Source organism: Camelus dromedarius, chromosome 36 (assembly GCF_036321535.1).
Source record: "Camelus dromedarius isolate mCamDro1 chromosome 36, mCamDro1.pat, whole genome shotgun sequence".
NCBI lineage: Eukaryota > Metazoa > Chordata > Mammalia > Artiodactyla > Camelidae > Camelus > Camelus dromedarius.
This window is the reverse complement of record NC_087471.1, coordinates 5,255,989-5,279,203: the sequence shown is the minus strand read 5'-3', so window position 1 is coordinate 5,279,203 and position 23,215 is coordinate 5,255,989. Positions and strand designations below refer to the sequence as shown.

The following is a 23,215-nucleotide window of genomic DNA, read 5'->3' as shown; positions in this document are numbered from 1 at the left end:
TGCTCAGGGGAGCATACAGGAGGCAGTATCTAACCCTCCTGATGACAATGATAGCAGCTAACAATTACGGAGAGCTTACTATATGCCTGCCACTACACTTCGTGTTTTTTAATAAAAACAACTGTCCTACAAGCTACGTTTTATTATCGCTCTTCCTCAGACAGGGAAACTGTGATTAAAACAAAGTTAAGTGATTTGTCCAAGGTCATGCAGATACTAAAAGAGGCAGAATGTGAATTCAGGTACATCTGACTCCAAAGCCCATGTTCTTAAACCATTACTCATATAGTCTCCTAGTAAAGGAGAAAAAGCTTCTCGATGTCCTCTTGGCTAAATCTTGAAAGACAAATAGGGCTAGTAAATTAGGGGATAAGATTCTACATAGAAGTAATGCAAAGAACCCATTCACAGATAAACCAAAACATGGCATTCTAGGGAAATATGAGTAATAGGAAAGGAGGTTTGGGAATGGAAGTGTGAAATGAGGAGGAAGTAACACAAGGTTAGAGGTTTAACACAAAGGGAACTTCTACATCAACAAAGTTAGAGTTTATCCTACGGGCTGGAAGTGCTCATGACGGATTTCACGCACAAGAATGATCCTTTACATTATCCGCAGATCACGAGGGCAGCGTGGAAACTAAACAGCCCTAGCAAGAGGCTACTGCATAGCATAAGCGAGAAGTAAGAGAAGGAGATGAAGCAGAAGGTTATGTAGAGACCAGAAGTCCACAGAACTGAGTCTGGCAGAATGGGACATGAAGTCAAGGGGATAAGGAGTCTGGCCTGACTCCCAGCCCTGTCATCTGAGCCAGTGACTAAATGGGTAAGTGGTGTGATTAACAGGGATGGGAAACACACTTTGAAAATCCTTTCTACCTCCTTTCCTTATTAGTGCTTTTTGATATTTATTTTATCCTTCTACCACTCTACTCACTTCAATCTGGCCAATAAAATAGAAACAAATCTATCACAGTATCCATCTGGGTAATGCTTGAATTATCTATAATTTTGGATTATATTCATAAAGTGACGAAGCCTCAGTTTTTGGGTGTTTGTTTTAAAACACAGAGCCATCAAAATAATCCTGCTTTCTCCTTAATGGAGGCACTGTCACCTGCCCTAGTGGTCTTCAGCTAGCCCTCTTCCTTCTCCTCTTCTTCATTTTACCTCTTCCAGTTCTCCAAAACTTCCAGTCTACCCATCCTCTCAACTCCATAGTCAGATGTACTCTGTTTCTTCATCCTTACTTCTGCATGTTCTTCCAAGCCCCATCATGTAACTGCAACAACCTCTTTTCCTGCTAAACAAGTTGCCTCCACTCCACATCAGCTGTAACGTATTTTAACTGGGGCGGGAGAGGGAATTAGGTTTGTTTATTTATTTATTTTAATAGATGTACTGAGGATTGAATCCAGGACCTCATGCATGCTAAGCACACACTCCACCACTGAGCCATACCCTCCTCCCCTGCTACAGTGTACTTTAAAACTCATGTTCTTTTTTTTTTAGTTTGCCTTCTCTAAGACACCACTGAATACTCAAATATGATCGTGCCTTTCCCAGGCCTAGTTGCTTTGAGAAATTTCTTAATTGTATTCTTTTTTCTCTCCCCAACTTCATATTTTGAAAAACCGAAATCCTATTAAAGAGTTAAAAATAGTAAAATGAACATCCATTTACCCTTTATCCGTACAACCATGGTAAACATTTTGCCACTTTTGCTTTCTCTCTTGACAAACACATAACTTTTTTTTTCTGAACCATTTGAAAGCAAATTGCAGACATCCATAACATTTCAACCTAAATACTTGATCAGGTATTGCCTAAGAATAAAAATATTCTCCTTTATAACCACAATACTGTTTCATACACCCAAGACAATTGATATAATGTATCTAATGTGTACTCCATTTTAAAATACCCCCAGTTGGCCCCAAGATGTCTTTTATGGCTTTTTAATTTTCCCTATCTAGGCTTGGCACTGTACTTGACCGTCACTCCTCTTTCATCTTCTCTTACCTCGAATATAGTCCTTTTGCCTTTTTTATTTTTCATCATTTTGACATTTTTGAAGAGTTCAGATCAGTTGTCTTGTAGAAAGTCCTATAAATTGGATTTGTCTGATTGTTTACTATAACTGGATACAGATTAAACACTTTTAGCGAAGGATTACATAGGTAATTCTTGAATGAATTCTCAAATTATTTCCTAGTGTTCATTTCATTTAGAATTTCACTCTCTTGGGCTATTGTCTAGACACTGCACAAAAACATGAATTGTTAGCATTCAATAAAACTAATAATGACCATCAAAGACACACATTGCCTTGGCCAGCTTATATAGCATATTTTTTTGTCACCCAGCCTAGAGATCCTAGTTACCAAGACACCAATGATAAAACACTAGTTTGCCAACAAAATAAAACTGAATACAGGGAATTAAAATTTCTCTCTGCATACATGTAATTAATTAGGTAGATTATAAAGATAACTAAGTCAGGTATCACTTAGGTTGGGTTGAAATTTTTAGACCTCAGTTATGCAATTTAAAATAAAGCGAAAATTTAGACATGAAAACTTTAAAATACAGTGTTATATTCTATTAATGATTGTACCAAAGGACGATAATGATTAAAAGTCACCCCTTTATTTCCATTAGTCCTTTAACAATTAAGTAGCAGCAGAGCCCCCAAACGACTCCAAGTACCAGAATTAGCTGAACAATCTTGTCTCTCACAGGCATATATATCTAGAAGTTAGCTTTTCCCCAAAATGTCACCTTAATGGAAAGATATTCTATTACCAGATACTGCTTAGGAAAAGGTTTTTAATTAATTCTTTAATTCACTTTAAGTAATGAGTCCTTAACATTTGTCTCTCCAATGATCCAGTAACATTTTTTTTTTTTACTTTACAGTAAAATATGGTAATATGTTACTTTATGGAAGAAAGCTTTATTATCAATAATATAAATAAGGTTTCAATCACAACCATTATCATACGGTAAAAAAGAACCTTCTTCCTGCTCAAAAAAAAAAAAAAGTTTAAATTACGATGTCCTTTCCAAGGTTTGAGAATTCTGCTCAGAGGTGTGAATCTCAAAGAGCACTGATTTCCAATGTTTAAATAGTTTGGCAGCTTGTTAATTACAATGGTAAACTAAGCATAATTTAAATACTGTTGATAAATTCAACAGATGTGAGTGAACTACAGGCTCACAATGAATATTTATACTTGAAAATGTTTCTTCTGGGTTGGTATTGTGTCAAATGATTAAAAATATAAGCAGCAAAATATGGACATAAGCACTTTTAAGTCATTTTCGTGCTGACTGAAACCATTATGAAAGAATTTAGGTAAAAGTACAATATTTGTGTTAAAATAATATGAAATATTTGCATAATAAAAGGTTTAATATGTCATCCGTGTTCCTTTAATTCAAAATATACCAGCAGATGGAAATAGCTGACTCCTGAATAAGGAAGGGGTCAGGGGTGCCAACCATGCACACACTAGAAAATCCAAGTACAACTTACAATCAGTCTTCTGTATATACATCGGTGGTTCCTCCCTATCCTAGCTACCTCCCTATCTGCAGGTCCACATCCTTGGATTCAGCCATCCTTGGATCATGTGGTAGTGTAGTATTTACTACTGAAAAAAATCCACGTGTAAGTGGACACACAATTCAAACTTGTGTTGTTCAGAGTCAACGGTACCTGAAAAGCATTATGAGCAGTTGTTTCTGGAAGGAGGAAATATGAAGCCTTTGTTTTCTCCCCTTTTGCCTTTCAAATTTTATAATTAGCAAGGGTAAGCTTATATTTAGAAGAAAAAAATTTTAACCCTTGGTAAATCCATTCTCATAATATGAAAAAGGAGAAGAGGAGTCAAGAGGGGAAATAGGCCAGAGACTGAAATGGGGTTCAGTGTACATCGTGGAAATGCCATTTTTGCCCATACTACTGTTCTTAAAATCTTTTAAGAAAGCCATAGCCACACTATTCCCAGTGCCAGGATATTAAAGAATCAGCAGCCTCCAGAGTGTGCCACAAATGACAGTACATTCTGTGACTATATATTTGAATTCCAAGAGAATGGGAGACCTATAAGAGCAACCCACTGAAAAGAAGTCTGACTTTTCTGTTAAAATCCATTTGGCTGCCAGATAACAAGCTTCCAATGGATTCTCCGTATCTGTCATGTAGCTCCTGGTGAAATCTTCTTGCTTCTGAAAAAATTCAGCCCAGAGGACTAAATTATTCTTTTTTTTTTTTTTTAATAAAAATCACTGTCAAAGAAAAAAAAATCCCTCAAACAGGAAAAGAAACTTGGAACCCAGAAAAAAAAAAAATCAAGCTGAAAGATTTTCACAGTTCAGTTATTTGAGTTTCTAGTTTTCTACTCCAGATACCAGTAGTGATGCCCCAAGTGCATATGGACTGTTCTAGAGGCTCACACAAACAGTATTTTTAAAACAAAGATGAAACAAATGAGCACCTATTGGGAATACACTACAGATGGCTCTCCATACACATTTAATGAATGAGTGAAATCATAAGAATTTTTATATTTTTAAACGCAAAATAAATACCTTCAACTGCTAGAGAAGAAACCAGCTGCCAGGGAAGTACTAGGCGGATTGTATTACTGGTCTTTATACGTTGTCACCATGGGATTCCATCCACCCACATGTCCTTTGTATCCTCGAAGAGGTGTTTTCCTGCTGGGGACAGTTTCCTAACTTACACACTTTCTAATTCTGATATTTTCCAATGTTGATGATTTCTTTACTAAACGCTTATGTAGTTGCTGATCTATTATCAAACTATTATCATGTTTCATAATACTACCTTTTCCTAAGCTTTTCACATCCGTTATGCTATTTGCATGGCTGAGATGCTTGACAAACAAAGTATTATTAACCCCATTTTGCAGATGAGATTACTGAAGCAAAAAAAGAAGAGAAAGTTTAAGTGAAAAGGCAAGGTTAAAAAAAAGAAGGCAAGGTCACAAGTAAGCTCCAGAAGCAGCAGTAAAACCACCCATCTAGTCCTTCATTTTAGGAAAGTTGCTGTTGAAAACACACTTAAAATACAAATCACTCCCACCCACCCACTCTTCGCCAAGATTTGCTCAAGCAAAACAATTAAGGAGACTTTAAAGTTAACAGGAAGTGACAGAACCAAAAATAACTGGGGTGTGGTCTCACCTCTGAAAAAGATCCCCAGCTGTGAATAAATGCAGACAACTCTGGCCAGACAAGATAACATTAGGTCAGGATTTAGTACCCAATACAATGGACCTTAGCTATATATACACAGTGACACCTTACTTTCTTAGAATAAACCTCAATACTTCAAACTCAGGAAAATCCAGAAAAAAAAACAACATAAGTAATCAAGAAGCCAAAATTGCTGTGTTCAAGTTCTTATGCTATAGTTTTTATCTATGAGATAAATCCACACATTCTAAGGGCCTGAAATCATTTATGTTTCAGTTATTTAAGAGTAATCTTATAACAACATGTAGTAATTTATAATTTTGCCAAAAAGCAAATTTGAATCATAGACTATGAAGGTGTTCACTTAACTGGGCATACCTAGTAATAAGCCAGCACCTGCATTTTAACTGCATTTTATTTTGCTTTACTTCTATATTTAAGGGTCTGAAAGAGTCATTAAAAATTTTCCCTTCCATCTTATGGCATGTTATGGTGGAAATTACATGTTACAATGGCGATCAGAATCTGAGATTCATGAAGGTCTGAGGACTGCCACTAAGCTTCACTCAGATCCTATTTATTCTGACTTGACACATAATTCTGGTTTATCTGGTTTCCCTGCCTACTTCAGCTTAGAAGTGGCAGATTAGAAGGTCATATTTTGACAGATAGAGAACAGTACTGGAGGAGACAAACTAAAAACAGACAAAAACACTAAACTGGTATAGCAATGAGGAGTCATTTTAGTTCAGGAGGAAACTGCCAACACCCTTATACAGCAGAATGCACCGGCCATATTAACTGCACAGGACAGAAATTAATGTACATAACGGTGACCTTGATTTATCAAAAAAAGGTTATGTTTAGAATATTCTGAATCTTGAGAGGGTTATATACTTTTTATGGGTACATACTAAAAAGACTGACATTAAAATGGTCAAAATAATTTAGCAGTTAAAGGGCTGTCAGTTATGTGAACAATTCACTTAAGTCCCTAATGATACCAGACAAATGCTGAGTGGATAAATCTCAAAAATCCCATTATATTTAACAAATACTATATAGTGTAGATAATGAACATTTATGATCAACACTTATGATGATGACTTTGGCCGGGGAGAACTATGTTACACATTAAATTTACACAATGTAGACAATCAACATTTATGATGCTTAGTGTTTTAGGGGGAGAAAAAGACCTAAGTTAAACAGTAAAATTCTCTCCCTTTGTTGAACATTCAGTAATTTTTCTCACCCTTAAAAAAAATGTTTTCTTGTCACCAATTTTGGTTTCCTTTCTCCTTCTATTTGCCAAAGTGAAAAAATAAAAGTATTTTAATAGTTTTCCCCACTTACAGCTAACCCCTTTATCCAGAGCCCACTAACACACCTGATCTAGGTATAGTCCCTTCTCATAAAACAGTGCTTTCATACCGAGTGTTAAAACTCAGAAGAGTCGTACTTAAGTCTTATGGCTGAACAAAAGAGGCACATAAATTAGTGGTTATGTTCAAACCACTATTCTTCGTTTAAGGGCAGAGACAACTACAGTGTAAAACCATATAAGCATTAGTAAGGAACACTTTAGTTTACGTTGGACATCTGAATCAGAGAATATCACTCTCCAAGTCTCTATGGCCAAAAGGAAAATAAAACCCCAGCCATCATGTCAAGAAATCTGTATATCCCTTTCAAACATCATAAAATGGAATTATTTGTATTTATTTCACTATATTGTTTCCTTTAATAACAGCAGTGATTTGTGATGAGCTGGAGAAAGTGGGCTAAAAGGTACATGGTATCCATCCCAAAAAAAGGGTGGGGAAGGGGCAAGAAAGACCCGATCCTATAGAAGGGGAGGGGCAGAAGGATCTGACTTGGAAGAGTCTACTGAACTCCCTATCCGCATCACCCTAGATGGCTTCACCAGACGAGAGACTAGAAAAGAGGAATCATATCTCGTAAAAAAGATAGGGATCCAGCCCCTTTTGGGGGCGGTGGGAGAAGAAATCCCCACCCTGCCTGGAAATCCGACACTACGGGGAAACAAACGAGCCATCTCGGGCTAGCTACGGGTCCAGGTGCAGCAGAAAACGCCCGGCGCCCCCCGGGACAGCCCGGGTGGGGATGCCCGCCTCCCGTCTCCCACTCCCCCGCCAGGTCCTCCTCCTCCGGGATGGGCGCAGCCCGGGCCCCCGCCGCCCTCCCGCCCCCCGTCCTCAGCTCCCTCCCTCCCGCCCTGAGCCTTCTCCCGGCCGAGGGCTGTTTCCCGCGGGTCCACTGGAAGGCCCGGCCCGCTTGGCACCTTTGATGACGCGTTCGGTGGTGGAGAGGTGGAGGTTCCTCCCGGACATGGTCCCCTCGGCCTCCTCCCGGTCCAGGAGACCGCCAGACGTGCGCCTCCGCCTTCGTCCCCAGCCGTCTCGGCTCCCCGGGGCCGGTCAGCCCGCTGCGCCCCGGCCCCGCTCCTCAGGGCGGCCCAGGCACCAGAAGGAGGCGGCCGCGGCAGCCCGGCCTCGAACCCCACCGACACGATGCGGGCCCACTGGCCGCTCCTTCCTGACGTGCCGAGTCGGGAGCGCCCGCGACCGCGGCTGAGGGAGGAAACCCAGGCGGCCGCGGCTGCTCGCGGCCGGGGCCCGCGTGCGCGCGCGCGCGTTCCCGCCCGGCGCCCTCCCAACTTCCCGGCGGCCCGCGCGCCGCCGCCGCGCCGAGGCCCAGCGCGCGCCCCGCTGCGCCGGCCGGTGCGGCCGCCTGACCTCGCGTCCCGGACGGTCGGTGACCCTGACTCTACCCTTCGCGCGGAGGCCCTTGGCCCGCGCCCCCAGCCCCTACACGCGCCTGGCGCACGCGCGTTTCCTTCCTCTCCTCCAGCTTCCGACAGTCGGTTTTGCCATCTCTGCCTGTCCTCCCCGCAGCTGACTCCTTCCCGGCTGCCTGCGCCGCCGGGGCCTGGAGCACCGAACGCCAGCCCCTTGGTCCTGCACCGAAAACCCCAGCGGAGCAGCGGCCATCTTGTGACCCGGCCGGAGCGACCCGGCAGCTGCTCGGTGGGGCCCTGAACCTCCTGTCCCCCTGGGGCCACCCTACCCTCCGAGTCCTTTCCACCCGAGGCCTCCTTCCCTTTCCTCTGGGTCTCCCCCGCCCCCAACTCTGTCTCTAGGAGTCGTTATCAATTTGACCTCGTTCCTTCCCCTAGTTTCCCCTCCCGCCAGTCACCAAGCCCATTTAAACCCCTGATTTGTCACATTTGTTGAAGGCAGTATAGGAAGAAGGACGTTCGCGTCCAACCTAGTATCAATCCAGAAGTGGAGGGGAGGGGCGGTGTCAGTTTCCAAGTGGGGGTGGGGGGTGGGTAAGACCCTCCGCTGGGTTTCACAATGTCCTCACTTCTTTCCACTTACAAGAAAGGGGACCGTCAGTCGCTCCAGGGAGCCCCTGGGCCAGACCTCCTCTGTGCAAGGCACTGACCTTCTGCGTGTCATCTACACAGTTAGAAGCAACCCCGTCCTCCCCTTTGACGCAGTGACACGGTACCTGCCTCCCCGCTCACGCTTACTGTGGAACACGAGCAAGTATCCATCGAGTCTTAATCTGGCTGATCTCTAGGTTAAAAACTGACCTTTCTTTCCTTAAATTGTAAGCTTCTAGGCTTACTACTCTAGAAACTATCTTCCCTCGAATAGAATAGAAACTGTCTTCCCTCACCGAGTATAGTGCCTGGCAAAGTCAAAAGTATTTTGATTTTAGCCATGATAATGGAATATTGAAACTAAGATCCAAGGAAGTATATGCAACTTAACAGGAAAACCAGTCTTAACAATTACTGTGGTGACCAATAAGTAGTCAGATGTGGTTCTGTACATTTAAATTAAATAAAATTTAAATAATCATTTCCTCAAGTGCACTAGCCACATTTCAAATGCTCAGTAACTACCTGTGGCTAGTGGCTACCTTATTGGATATGGTAGAATATGACGTTTCCATCATAGCATAAAATTCTTTTGGACAGCTCCCAGCTAAAAGACTACAGGAGGTAAACCTAAACCCCATTAATATAGATTTATGTATTGGGAGGAGAGCTGAGGATATACCCTGGAGTCAGAGTCTGAATTATGCCTTGCAGTTTTTACCTAAGGCCATTCATAGCAACCCCAACAAGGCTGTATTACTTCAGGAGCTGAATAGATTTTGGTTCTGTTTTCTTGGGTGTTGGCTTAAGGCTTCCACTCGAGAATTGTCCAGTATCCCGAGGAAGTTCTTCACTTAAGAAGTAACCAGAGCTCCACAACGCTATCAAACAGAGTAAATGTCTAAAGGTCAAAAAAGTTGGTCCCTGCAGCAGAGTAGATGCTAAAATACATCTGGAAGAACATAAACAAGATGGCTAAAAACAGTTTAAGAAAACATTGCAAGCCAACGTGGAGATGGATTATTCAATAATAGCAGTGAAAAAATTAACTGACTGATGGGATCTCAAATTGGAGCCACTCCATAACATCAAAATAAAGTGAACCTAGTTTAAAGACTTAACATGTTAAAAATAAAATATCACAGCGAAAAAAAAAATGTGACAATGAATATATGTATGTTCACGTATAACTGAAAAATTGTGCTCTACACTGGAATTTGACACAACATTGTAAAATGACTATAACTCAATAAAAAAATGTTTAAAAAAATAAAATAGAACGTCTAGAAGAAAATGAAGAAGTTATCCTACTTGGATAATTGTGGCAATTCTAGAGCTATTAAATGCCAGTAGATGGTGACACCCCTTCCCCACCACGGCACATTTATCAGATCAAAACCAACTTAGTGAACTCAGAGGACTTTCTAAGCTCAAAAGTAATCAAAGGAATTACAAAAGAATGTGATTTTTGACTATGTGAAAAAGATAAAACACAATTAAAGGGCACAAACCTGGGAAAACAGTTTATCTTACATGTCAGAGTAAAGAACTCACTGTTCAATAGAAGAGCGCTACAAGTATGGACAAAGCTCGTGAACAAAGAATTCATTGAAAAAAAAAAAAAGTCGAGGGAGAGTATAGCCCAAGTGGTAGAGCTCATGCCTAGCATGTGTAGGTCCTGGGTTCAATCCCCAGTACCTCCTATAAAAATAAATAAGTAAACGTAATTAACCCCCCCCAAAAAACTGAAAAAAACTCACTATTCAACTTCATAAGTAATAAAATATGAGAATTAAAATAAGATGCCATTTTTCATATAGCAAATTGGAGAGTACTTTAAAAAGGTAACACTTGTTAGAATTACAAGTTAGCATAATTTCTTGGGAGAGGGATTTGGCTGTATCAATTAAAGAAGATATATTTATGGCCAATGAAAACATTCTCAACATTATTAAGTCATCAGGAAAATGCAAAATAAATCGTATTGAAATACCACTTTACTAGCTTAGGAGAGCTAAAATGAAAGACTCTCATCACTCCATTGGCATGGATGGGAACAAGTGGGGCTCTCCTACATCAATGGAGGAAGAGTAAAATGCTACAGCTACTTTGGAAGCTTCTTATAAAGTTAAATATACACCTACTCTATGACCCAGTAATTCTACCCTTAGGTATTTTACCCAACAGCAATAATTATCCAAATAGTGGAATATTACTCAGCTAATAAAAAGGAAATAATTACTGATACATGCAACAGTATGGATGAATCTCAGAAACATTATGGTGAACAAAAGAAGCAAGACACAAAACAGTACATATTATATTATTTCTTTTACATAGGAAAATGGTTAAATGAAGTATGACATTGGATGGGACATTGTACATTATGAAAAATCATATTTTAGGTTCAAAAGATATTTGATAGCATGAGAAAAGCCTCCAGAGGTAATGAAAAGTGAAAAAGCTAGAATATAATCATGTACAGTATGGACTCCATTTTATTAACAAAGAAGCTAACGTACACATAAAAAGACTAGAAGGAAATATTAATATATTCTTTCATTCATTAAATGTCAATTAGCTGCCAGCCGTGCCAGGCATTGCACTAAGTAGCGCATACAGTGATGAACTAAAACCAACACAGTTCATACCCCCACGGAGCATTAGCTGATGAGGAAAAACATGTTAACAGTTGCCATCTCTTGGTGGCATGACTAAGAGTCATTTATAAAAATCGATTTTTTCAATCCCCAGTGCCTCCGTTAAAAAATAAATAAATAAACCTAATTACCTCCCCCCACCAAAAACCCCCAATTTTCTATATTTTATAGATTTTCTATGGTGAGAAAGTATTACTTTATAACTAGGTGAAAAAAAATTTTAAGTGCTCATTTCTTTCAAAGGCCTGTTGTCCAGGCCTATTTCCAGTAGCATTAAATATTCATTTGGGGAACTTTCTGATTGACTTCTCAGATCAAAATGAAAGATCTAGAAGTACTCAATAAAAATATAAAAAGAAGAAAACTCTAATTAACCTCCCTTCCCAAACAAGTTCTTTCTGATGAATCAAGACTTCAATTTATTGGTGGTGCTGGTGGTAATGTTTTTAGTCTCACATTAATAATAGTTCCCAGCAATAAGCGGAGAGTTCCTTTTCACTCAGCTTGTATACCTGTCCACCTGACTAGGGTCAGTCATATTTTTACCTAATTGGTGAATTTGATTCTCTTTCCTTTTACTTCCTGCATTGGTCAGAATTGACTAAATATTTGAAACTACTAAGATTCATGCTTAATTGGCAGTTCTACTAATTTCTTCAAATCTAGGTTTCCATGTTACAGGGTTTGTGAGACTTGGTATATTTCCTTGTGAAACTCCCTGAGCATCTCATAAGCCTTAATTAATGACCAACTCTGCTGAGAAATAATTATGAACATTTTTAATTTAACAAAAGCACAGGGAATCCTAGTTTCCACTGTTGCGTAAAAATAACCTGGCCTCAGTGTCTATTTGTATGAAACCATTAAATATTAAACTTCTGTGTTAAATGCAGGCAAGAGAACTACAGAATCTCTTTAAAAACAGAATAAAATGAGCGTTTCTAAAATAGCAACACAGAGCAAAAGTATTTTATAGTGTATAATCTCTAATTTTATATGCAAAGCACTACATAAGTGTTTTTGTTAATAATACATATTGTATGGACATTACATGCTTTGTTTTATCCATATCGTCCTATAAGTGCATTTAATTTTGATTAAATTACCTTTGCATGAATACCTCCCACCTCACAGTCTTACGGTCTAAAAAAATTAGTGAATCCAGATAAAAAAATATTTTGTGTGTGACTGGAAAAACATGGTCCAAAGCAACATTCTACCAATCATAGCCTGATATCAAATTAATAATCTCTTTAGACACTTGTAAAGTGAAAATATGCTAATGAAAGTTTTGCTGACGGGTAAATACATATTTACAGATTGATATTCAGGTCATTTGGAGGGCAAAGTGTAAACCTTTTAATAGTGTGTTATCCCTTGGTCTTCCTGGGAGAACCCAATACTATAAATGTGACAAGGATTGAGGAGCCCCCAGGCTGCCATCACCCCCTATTACTTTTGTTTAAATCATTACAAAGGAGAAAATGGTGGCAGTATTACTGGCTACGTAATACAGTACCGTCTAGGAGAATAGAACTTAATACCTCTCTCACACCTGGGCTCCAGCAGTCCACAGGTTAGATGCCACAGGCAGATGTCACAGGCATCCATCAAATTGCTTGGGCCAAAAATTTAGAGTGGGGGACGAGCAGAGAGGGAGGTTCAGTTCCTCACACACCATAGCCTGTAAACTTACTCCCCCTACAGTCCATTTTTCCATATAACAGGTCTTTCTCAACTTAAAACAAAAATCTGATTTATGGCATTCCTCTGCTTAAAACCCTCAAGTGTCTCCTTTTTTCTCAAAGTGCTTTTTTTAAATTGAATTATGGTTACCAAAAGGGAAGAAGGGAGGGGAGAGATAAACTAGGAGTTTGGGATTTGCAGACACACACTGCTATCTATATATATAAAATAGATAAACAACAAGGTCCTACTGTATAGCACAGGGAACTATATTCAATAGGTGTAATAACCTATAATGAAAAAGTATATATATATATACACACACACACACAAACACATATAAAACTGAATCACTATGCTGTACACCAGAAATGAACACATTATGGTCTACTTTTTAGTAGACTCCTGTCTACTTCACTGAATTCAGCTCAAACTTCCTCCCCTCTGTCCACTGCGGTTCAGATATAGTGGCCTTGGTTATTGTAAGTTCTGCAATTTAAACAAACTGGCCTCAAAGAGACCAAGCTCATCTCTGTCCCAGGGCGCTAGCATTTGCTGTCCCTTTTGCCTGGAGCATTCTCCTAGATCTTCACAAAGACACCCCCTCGTTACTCCTTAACTCAAGTGCCGTCTCCCGAGAGAGTCCTTCTCTGACCACCTGAAGCAGCTAAAGCTACAACACCCCACCACTCTCTTCCTCATTACCATAAATTATCCACAGCATCTCTTCCTTTTGACTCCCCTCACTCTTTAAGGGGAGTCCTGTTGTCTGCCTTGTTCACTGCCGGTGTCATGTTGTCAGGCTGTACACGGCACGAGGTTGGAGCGCAGTTATTTGTCGAATGAGTGAATATCGACTTACTCTGGTCCTGAGCAGAAGTTCTTCACCTGTGATGCAAGGGTTTCAAATCACTCCCTCCCCATCCAGCTCCCAACTATAAATGAAAATAAGATTTTGAGTATTTCTTTAAGTGCTTTGGGCGGGGGGTGAGAAATCTGTAGGAAAGCATGTATTTTTCGGATTCTCAAAAGAATCCAGACAACAAAATGTTAATGACCACTGGTCTAGAGTTTTCATTTATGAAGTGCTTCCTAATATATTTAGTTCTCATTATGCAGATAGATAATAAAGATATGATCATTTCTACCTCTTAGATTAAGACACTGAGTTGTGGAGAGTTTAAACATATCAGAGTTCACACAGTCAGTGATGAAATTGATGCAGACCTGTTCTTTTGGACTCAAAATCCTGTGCTCTTCTGGCTGAAGACCAAGATAGAACCCAGAACCCTGGGCTGCTAGGTCTGCATTCATTCTAGCTTATCTTCATTGGCTTCAAAAAGCATCAAAATTAAAACACTTTTCTAAAGGCTTTCTTATTTAAACTAACTTATGAGGCTGCATTACAATGAAAAAAGTTTTATCATCAGCTGGATCGAGGCAGTTTTCAAGCAAAAATTTAATGTATGAAGCAGAGAATGTAAAGTCGCTTTCTATTAGGCTAGGAGCAGCACTGTGAAATAGCTTTGCAGGAGTAAATGTAACACATCTGAAAACCAAATGAAAACAATGTTGATACCTCTAACGTTGAGATCTTATCTACCCTTTTAGTTAGGATATGTAATTGAACCATCTATATGCTGAAAAGTCAATTTAATCTAATTTTTAAAAATTAGCTTTCCCAGAAAAGAAAAATCTAAATCTAATCTCTTTCTTCTGCTCATTCAATTTTCAAGAGAAATGGGAGGTGAGGCCTACATTATTTGGAGAATTACTACAAAATATTTAAACCATGTGAATTTGGCTGCATGAGATATTTCTTCTCAAGGGCCATACCTATAGGGTACAACCAGACACTGGCTTCAAAAGAGCTTGTTTTACTAACCTCAAGAAGTGATAAGGAACATGCCACTTGAAAGAATCTCCTCTTCTGGGAGGATACAGTAGATCAGAGACTTTTTTCCTTCCTTACTAGTGTCTATAACTAAATAACTAATCCTTTATTTTAAGAAAGAAAAAAAGTCTCCTTTATTGAATTAGTTCTCCTCCTTAAAATTGACAAGGTTAACATCATGCGTTAGAAGGAATTTCCATTTAATTGGCCTGGGTGTCATTCTTAGATTTTGATGCATTTAAGAATGTTAGCTGAGTAACGTGTGTGCCGGGTGTCCTGGGACCTGCCACCTGCCCCAGTGTGAAGCACCACGCCAGGTCCCTGCTGCCCCCGCAGCCATGTGCGCCAGCAGGCGGTGCACAGGCCCAGCCCCACGCATAGCAAGGGTGGCAAATAGAAGGACAACCCTACTGAAGATGGCTCGTCTCCCTCACTGGCAGTCACAGAAGGAAGAAGGGCGAATTCACCCACTTAACTGGGCTTGTCTGCAGCTAGGCGCAGACACCATCCACCAGCATATCCAGGAATTCTAAGTTCCATGTTGGGGTCCGAGGGCTTCACCTGGGCAGCTGCAGTGCCCCCACAGGTGTGGCAGTGGACACCAGTGGAGACATTATTGTGGAAGACTCCGGCAATCATTGGGTCAGCATCTTTTCTTTTGAGGGCAAGAGAGGAGCTGGTTGCCTCATGGGCCCCAAGGGAATGGCCATGGAACTGAATGGACATATCATAGTGGTTGACAAGTTGCCGCATCTTTCTTTAGCTTCTGGTCCAATGGCAAGCTGGTTGGCCACTGGGGGACCATGGGGCCACTGACCACCACTTTGCAAGGCCCCATCTTGTGGATGTGAACAAGAATGAGATTGAAGTGCTAGGTTTCCATACCACTCAGTGAAGGTACACGGAGCTGACAGAACTTCTCTTTAGGTATGGCCCCCCAGGAGGGCAGTGGGTGGTTCAGGGCCCCAGAGAGCATCCTTGGGGCTGACTGGGGCAGTAGCCCCATCCAGGTATCCTATAGCTCTGGCTGTCTCCTCTCCTGTATCAAGTCTGCAGAGCCACCATAGCATCCAAAGGGCCAGGCACTGGCCTCAGATGGCTACATGGTGGTGGCCTACCCTGGGGCCAACAGAAATAGTCAATAAGCAATCTATAATAGGAATAGAAGAGTTTTATTTGAGCCAAACTGAGGACTATAGCTTGGAAGACAGCCTCTCAGATAACTGAGGAACTGCTCCAGAAAAGCATGGTTTTCAGCAGAGTTTTATGTCTTGTCAGAACAAAGACTATTAAACAAGTCAGGGATACATTCCTTCAAGGTTTCAAAAACAAAACAAAACAAAACCAAAAACAGATCATGTACACAGCAAGTCAGTATGGCCTTGGCACCTGGGAAGGGAGTCTCGTCGAAGGATTACCAGCACTGGTGTCCCAGGTGGGGAAGCATTTAATCTTTATGTTTAAACATGGACATTCTTTACTTCTGGTCAATGTGCCATTCTCTTAATAAAGCAGATGTACAGTGTACATTTGACAGGCCATGAACAGGCTGTTCTAATTAGCATAAAATTCAAGTTAACTCATACGTAAGCCAGAATGACTTTTCCGTATCTCAGTATATGAAAATTTCTTTTATCATTGGTAGCCACTGTTTTAAGGCCTATGCCACCTCCAGTAGCTGCATGGATGCCCTGCCATACTCGTGTAAGGATGTACCTAGGGGTGACTGGACAAGATGTTCTAGCCAGAATCTGGCAGCCCTGAATGTGGGCTGTGGGTGTGGTACGCCCAGTACCCTCCCTTTCCCCATCTCCGAACCCCAGGGTTGCTCTTTATTTATTTGATTCTAGTTTTGACTGAGGGCAGGGGGGCTGGACTGTGGTCCCAAGGATGTGTGCAAAGCTTCACTGTACCCTCCTTACACATCTCCCTTGTCCCCTCAATCTGCTCCCCAACCCCCACCCTGGGGCCAAAACAGCCTCTTACTTCAGGGCAGAAGTCCCTCTGGTTGTCTGCCTACCACCCTATACACAGAGACATACCCCATCTCTCATATTAAATGAGCCCACACACAAAAAGCCAAATGCAGGACAATATGTATTTTTAAAGCACATTTTTCACATTTAGAATCGCCGCGTCCAAAGATTTCTTTTCAGGGACCTCCACTGGGAAATTCTGATGGCTATTACATGTGTATATTTATAAAAACATGTGTGGATTATCGCCCAAGTTTATTCTTAGGCAACCTCAATGTTCCGGCAATCTATAAGCAAACCACAGAGAGAGAGAAAAACCCAGAGCCAAATGGAAAAAAATAACTACTTCTTGGCTTATGATTGCCAGGGTTAGAACACTTTCAGGTTATTCCTTAACTATAATTGATGCCACTGTCTCAGAATCCCACCCACTGCCAGGGTCAAAGATTGCTGTTACACAGGAAGGGTAGTCTGTAAACTCCCTTCCTTCATTCAAAATAAACTCGGAATAGACATCTGGCAAGAAGGGTTGTGAAGTGGGAAAGAAAAATATTTTTCGGCTGACAGCTCTAAACAGACTTAGCAGAGGATAAGGACCTATGGATCTTTTCCAAACACCATTTTTTTTTCCTACTTAAATGGTATGTAATTCAGGTTATTCCAGAAGGATGAAAAGGATTCACAGGGATTCAAACCGATCATTCTTGAGAAGTTTAGGTATTATTGCTCTACATCATTAAGAGACCAAAAGTCTTTAAAATAGATGAGTATTGCTTTCCCACAAATCAAAAACCCTGTGTCCACATTTGGTGTCTTTTATCATTTCTCAAAATGGAATTTGCTCAAATCAGATCTCAGCATCACTGAATGGTAAGTGTGTGCAGAAGCAACACGACAGAAGGGCATTCACCTTCCACCAAAAATGTCCTAAATGGCTTAGCTGGTAAAGAGTATTACGAAGAGATAGCTAAGATAGATCAAAGTTTTGATCTATCTTAGCGACCTGTTTACTTTGCTTAGCTCTATTTTACACTGGCCACAAACTCACCTCTCTCAAACTCCTGTTTCTAAATAAAGAAGGACCAGGAAACAAGGCATTAACAAACCTGACACCAAAAGCAGGAGAACACAAAGGTACTGCTGCTGGTGGAAAAGGCGCCTTTCCATAGACACGAAACTTACAGGCATTTCACCGCTCTTTTCATGCATTCCTTCCGTGTGGCAGGTCCCGGAATCACAGGAAGAAACGAGGGATAGCCTCCACTCAGGAGGAACTCGATGTGTAAGAACAACAGAAACAATAATGCAAGTCCAGTAACTGAGGTATGAAAAACAGAGGCACTAACCCCAGCCTGGGAAGGCTCTCCAGAGGTAGCACAAGCTGGAGGCTGGAGTGGATGTCATTTTAAAAACTGTAGCCGATGCTAGTCCAATATAGTAGCTAGCTAATGCAATTTAATTTCTTTTTGGGGGGGGGGGGAGTAATTAGGTTTATTTATTTATTTATTTAATGGAGGTACTGGGGATTGAACCTTTGTGCATGTTAGGCACTCACTCTACCACTGAGCTATACCCTCCCCCCCAGCTGATGCAATTTAAAAGACCAATATGAGCCACTTAATATATTATTCTTTTCTTTGAGGGGGTAGGTAGTTAGGTTTGTTTGTTTGTTGAACAGTGGTACTGGGGATTGAACCCAGGACCTCATGCATGCTGAGCATGCGCTCTAACATTGAGCTCTACCCTCCTCCAATATATTATTCTTGAGTTTAAGAAAAATGGGACGCTCAAGCAATAGTCATCTGGGGATCTCTATTGTATGTAGCAATAAGATGGCATCAAATTCTTTGACCCTACTGCTCACTTTTGTTGTTGAAGATAAACGGATCCCTGGCCCTATACATAAATTGGAATAAGAACAGGTTTAGAATTTTGTCTCACGATAGGACTTTCCCCTGTAAGACATACAGGAGACGTGGTTTAAATGAACCAAGTGATTCTCCAACTTTCAAATCGTGGTTTTACATACGGGAAAACAGTGAGACAGAAAAGTTCATCTTAGGAAACACTCGTCCATCACTGATGAAGTCCCATGCTCCATGAAATAAGTTAATCATTTTATTATTTTATTTTATTGTGTTAACATTTAAATTCTTTCTTTTTTTTTTTTTTTTGGTTATTGTTGTTCTTTTTTGGGGGGAGGAGGGGAGATAATTAGGTTTACTTATTTATTTTTTTATTTAACAGAGGTACTGGAAATTGAACCCACGACTTCTTGCATGCTAAGCATGCGCTCTACCTCTGAGCTACACCCTCCCCCCTAAATTAATCATTTTAAAGTGAGCATGTTTACTATCTGAGGTTCCTTCTAAAATCCCCTTAGGGAGGGGGGGGGGGGAGCTATAGCTCAGTGGTAGAGCGTATGCTTGGCATGCACAAGATCCTGGGTTCAATCCCCAGTACCTCCACTTAAAAAAAAAAAAAAAAAAAGGAAAGAAAATAGTTGCAGAGAATACAGAGTCCAGAGCCTACTAAGCTGAAAAATAAAACTCCATCTTCAACCTTGCCAGCCAATTAAAAAAAAAAAAATTTTTTTTAAATTAAATCTCTCCAAATGGAAGCTAGACCAGTAAAACAAAGCTTTGTAAATTAGTGAGACACTGTCGCCACCTTGTGTTTAACAGTCTTCATTACACTCACAATACAGTGAAAGATCACACTTGGGATTCAACAGTTACAGAATATAGCTTTATTAATAGAATTTTACAAATAAAAACATTTACAGTCCACATAACTTAAGGTATTTTCTTTTCTAATTTATCCTCATAACACCTGAGTTATTTAAAAAACACTGTGATGGAACTGCAGAACTGTAAAAGGAAATATGAATAATAAAAACCTAACCTCTCTCTTTTGCAAAAATCAGTAACTTTTTGTTTTCTAAGTGGATTCCAACATACTACCATCTCCACATTACCACGGGGAAGAGGACTTACTAAAAACAGACCTTAGGATACCAGAACAGAGAAGCCTTCTTTTTTAAATCCAGAGTGAAGGACCAATGAAAGACCCTAGTTGACCCTATACACAAAACAACCTTTGGGGCAAGGACAGAAGGCAACCTGAAAGCCAGGGTGAGTGAGAAGCAACAGAACCCTTGCTCCTGGGTCACTGCTGCATGTGACAGACTTTCCTACAGTTATCCTTCGTAGGAGCTGGTCCATACGGGGCAACAGAAGTTGAGGATGTGAATGCCAGGGGTGAAAAAGTCCTCAGAACTTGCTACTCTTCAGACTTCTACTATGTACAAATGCTTAAAACAGCAAATCCAACGCTTAGAAGTCACAAAAAAATCGCCATATTTTCAATGCATGAGGCAAATCTGTTGCCAATGGCAACATACAATCAGTTGCACGATTTAAGTGTCTCCACCCCTCCTAAGTTCCAACTAGACTGGCCTCTGGACCAATTACAGTTTGAAGAGAATTTCCCTTTGAGGCAGCTGTCAATGAAAGGAAAATTCTTACCATAGACGTGCACGAGAAGGGAAAGCACCCTATCGCTCCATCTTTTACCTTTTAATTTGTTAAAGATTACATTTTTGAGCTCTTCTACAACTAGAAACCCACTAATTCTTACTTAGTATTCTACTTCAAGAATAACGGTATTTGTAAGGAATGACAGATCTACAGGGAATGCTAAAATTATAAATTTAATACATCGATGAGAATTAGGGAAGCAAAATCTTCTAAAGTCTTAAAGTTTTTGAGTGTTATTTTCTGCTAGCTCTGAAAGCAGTTTGAGAAAAATAAAACAGAAAAGACAAAGAATCATTTGAAAACAGTAACAATAACAGGAATAAGGATATTATAAAAAGTTAAGATTCCAACATTCAAGGAATTGATTCTTTGGTAAAAACTGGACCATAATTCTACCAGGAGTCTGTCCTGATAATTCATCTAGAATCTTGAGAACTGAGTTTTCCTTCCTCTTCCGCCCATCTCAAATCTATCAAAGCCAACAGGCAAGATGAGAAAAAAAAGTTAAAAAGCATCACTGGAGGTTTTCCCGCTCATGTTCTTTTCAAGAATGTTCCTGGTTTGAGGGTTGTTCCCCAGGAAGAAAAAAAAAAAAAGAGTAGATGCTGCTTTTAATTACTATAGAATGGAAAATTTTCCTGGCAGAACGGAAAAAGTCACAGGTGGTGGCAACGAACCAGCACCTGCCAGTCATGTGCACAAGTCAGTTTGCGAGCACAGCCCCTGGGCTGCAACTGTGGGCACCGCTGAGGAAGGCTTCTGGAGAGGTCGGCTCCCCAGAGTGGCTAAAGAATCTCACATTATCAATATGATAATAATAAAGCAATTCACCTAGTGAACTTGGGGATTAGCTCCCCTTGCAGCCAGAGCGCCGAGGAGAGGGCTCCACAGGGCCTGAGGCTGGCCTACAGTCTCACAAACGAGTCTATCCGTCCATTTTCTGAAAAGAGTTAGAGCAATTTATATTCCAATTTGATACAGGATTCGCCCCTTCCTGTTTGGGGGGAGGGAGGTGGGGAAGGAGGAGGAGCCCAGACAGCGCAGTGTAACCAGTAGGTCCTCTGTTCTGCAAACACCAGCGGTGCCCCCATCCACGCTCTGGGCCTTGTCTCTCAGAGTTCTATGGCTTGTACTGTTGTTATTTATGGAATTAACAAACCCTAAACGTCACCTGCACTGATTCCATTTCTGATTACCTTTGTGGAAAAGCGTAAGCTGCACCCCGATTCTCCGGGGCAACCTGCCACTTGGCAGCAGAAGCGGTGACCGGGGAGGTAAACGTGTGCAGTCTCCCCTCTGCAATGAGCATCATGAATGTGCTTAGAATGTGCTCCCAGGGAGGCGGCGGAAAAGTCTCTCAGGAGATGGGAGTGTGGAAGGGGAGGTGTCTCCTTTCTCTGCCCTCCAGTCTGTCACTGTCTGCCTAAAAGGAGGGGAAGTTCAGCCACAGAACTCTGTGCCTGCTCACCTGGACGGCCAGGAAACCCCAGGTGCAGTCAGAACCAACGCCTGGCGTCCCCGGGGGAACAAGTAACTGTCCCAACGAGACACACACCATCAGGTCTACTTCCCCCCCTCTCAGGAGGATCCCTGCCTCTCCTTGTCTGTTTCCAAATTTTAGTTCTCTTTGACAAAAGAAGCAAGCAACTGCACAGCTTGGAAAAAACAGGAGGGATTCCTGTCGTTTGTACCTTTTCTGTAAAAACAGGCGAATTCATTTAAAAATGGGTCACCTTGAGGCCCAGGATGCACAGTTAGATTTATGGGCCCCAAACTATATAGATTCACCACACTTCTGATATTTCTAACCGAGTTATGACTCTTGGCTATATTTCTGCATCGTAGGGCCAAGGATTCAGAACGTCTCAGTGCTGGTTGGAAGAGAAAGAGGTCAGAGTAACCAGAGAAAAAAAGTTAGGCTTGTCTTTTCAGCTGCATTCAGTTCCAGAATCACTCTGAGAAAGAAGAGAAGGAGAGAGGCACTACCTAGAGGCTGGTTACCAGGGCAGCTTATTCCTAGGACAGAGCATTTTAAAAACAGCTGACACTTGAATGCAGGAATACAGTCCGTGTCACAGTTTTTAATAGGACTGCCTCTTCCGAGGAGCTTCATGGACGAGGCGTCCTCCAGCAGGGGACAGGATAGCCCGGGGCCAGACCTCCAATCCCGCTGGCTCCAGGCAGGGCCCTACCCGATCTGGATCTGTCCTGAATACATGGTAAGGAGCAGCATGATGGCGAAACCAGTCAAGAGGCCCAGGTTCTGGATGACAAAGGGGACCAAGATACTGCCCTTCCTTTCATCCTCTTGGCAGACCTCGTTCATCTCGGGGAACTGGGGAAGAGAGAAAAACAACAGAGCTGAAGTTCCCGTCTGAACCTGTTCGCAGGACATTCAGTGCAAGAGAGAGTACCTGTATTTATACCTAAGAATTGTTACAGTACTTCTTAATATTTATATGAGAATATCAACACAGACAGTAGCATAAATATTGTTTTAGCTATTATTTTACATAGTTAACATATACACATAATTGGCTTATAAGGAAAATCAACAGCAGCAGCCTCTAGAACATAAACTTAACAGCCTTTCTCCAAGGTGGTTACTGCCACTTTACAACTATTGAGGAAAAACAAAGTACTGCATGTGCATGTAGCCCTGGATGTGTTCAGATGCTGGCTAAAAATAGCCACTTTGATAAAAATTACTGTGACCTTTTAAAAGCACTTGAGGGGGGAGGGTGTAGCTCAGTGGTAGAGGGCATGCTTAGCATGCAGGAGGCCCTGGGTTCAATTCCCAGCACCTCCACTGAAATAAATAA

The 23,215-nt window shown here is 41.2% G+C and overlaps 2 protein-coding genes and 1 non-coding gene across 8 annotated transcripts in view; 1 reads left to right on the top strand and 2 right to left on the bottom strand.

Moving 5' to 3' along the window:
• PPP3CC (protein phosphatase 3 catalytic subunit gamma) overlaps positions 1–7,860 on the bottom strand; it is a 69,785-nt gene extending 61,925 nt beyond the window's left edge. For 2 of the 4 annotated variants that reach the window (XM_064482466.1, XM_031442235.2), the window contains exon 1: positions 7,532–7,859. In XM_064482466.1, the coding sequence (XP_064338536.1) occupies positions 7,532–7,580 (49 nt within the window). In that variant the 5' untranslated portion in view covers positions 7,581–7,859. Of the gene's footprint in view, positions 1–7,531 lie in introns of all 4 variants that reach the window. The other 2 variants (XM_064482467.1, XM_031442234.2) reach the window with 2 other exon arrangements.
• An 11,390-nt stretch (positions 7,861–19,250) lies between these two features.
• On the top strand, positions 19,251–19,322 carry TRNAA-GGC (transfer RNA alanine (anticodon GGC)). Its single transcript has one exon. It is a non-coding gene; the product is annotated as a tRNA-Ala (tRNA).
• A 266-nt stretch (positions 19,323–19,588) lies between these two features.
• The window catches only part of SLC39A14 (solute carrier family 39 member 14), a 38,747-nt gene continuing 35,120 nt past the window's right edge, over positions 19,589–23,215 (bottom strand). For all 3 annotated transcript variants that reach the window (XM_031442236.2, XM_031442237.2, XM_064482465.1), the window contains exon 9: positions 19,589–22,728. In XM_031442236.2, the coding sequence (XP_031298096.1) occupies positions 22,582–22,728 (147 nt within the window). In that variant the 3' untranslated portion in view covers positions 19,589–22,581. The remainder of the gene's footprint in view (positions 22,729–23,215) is intronic.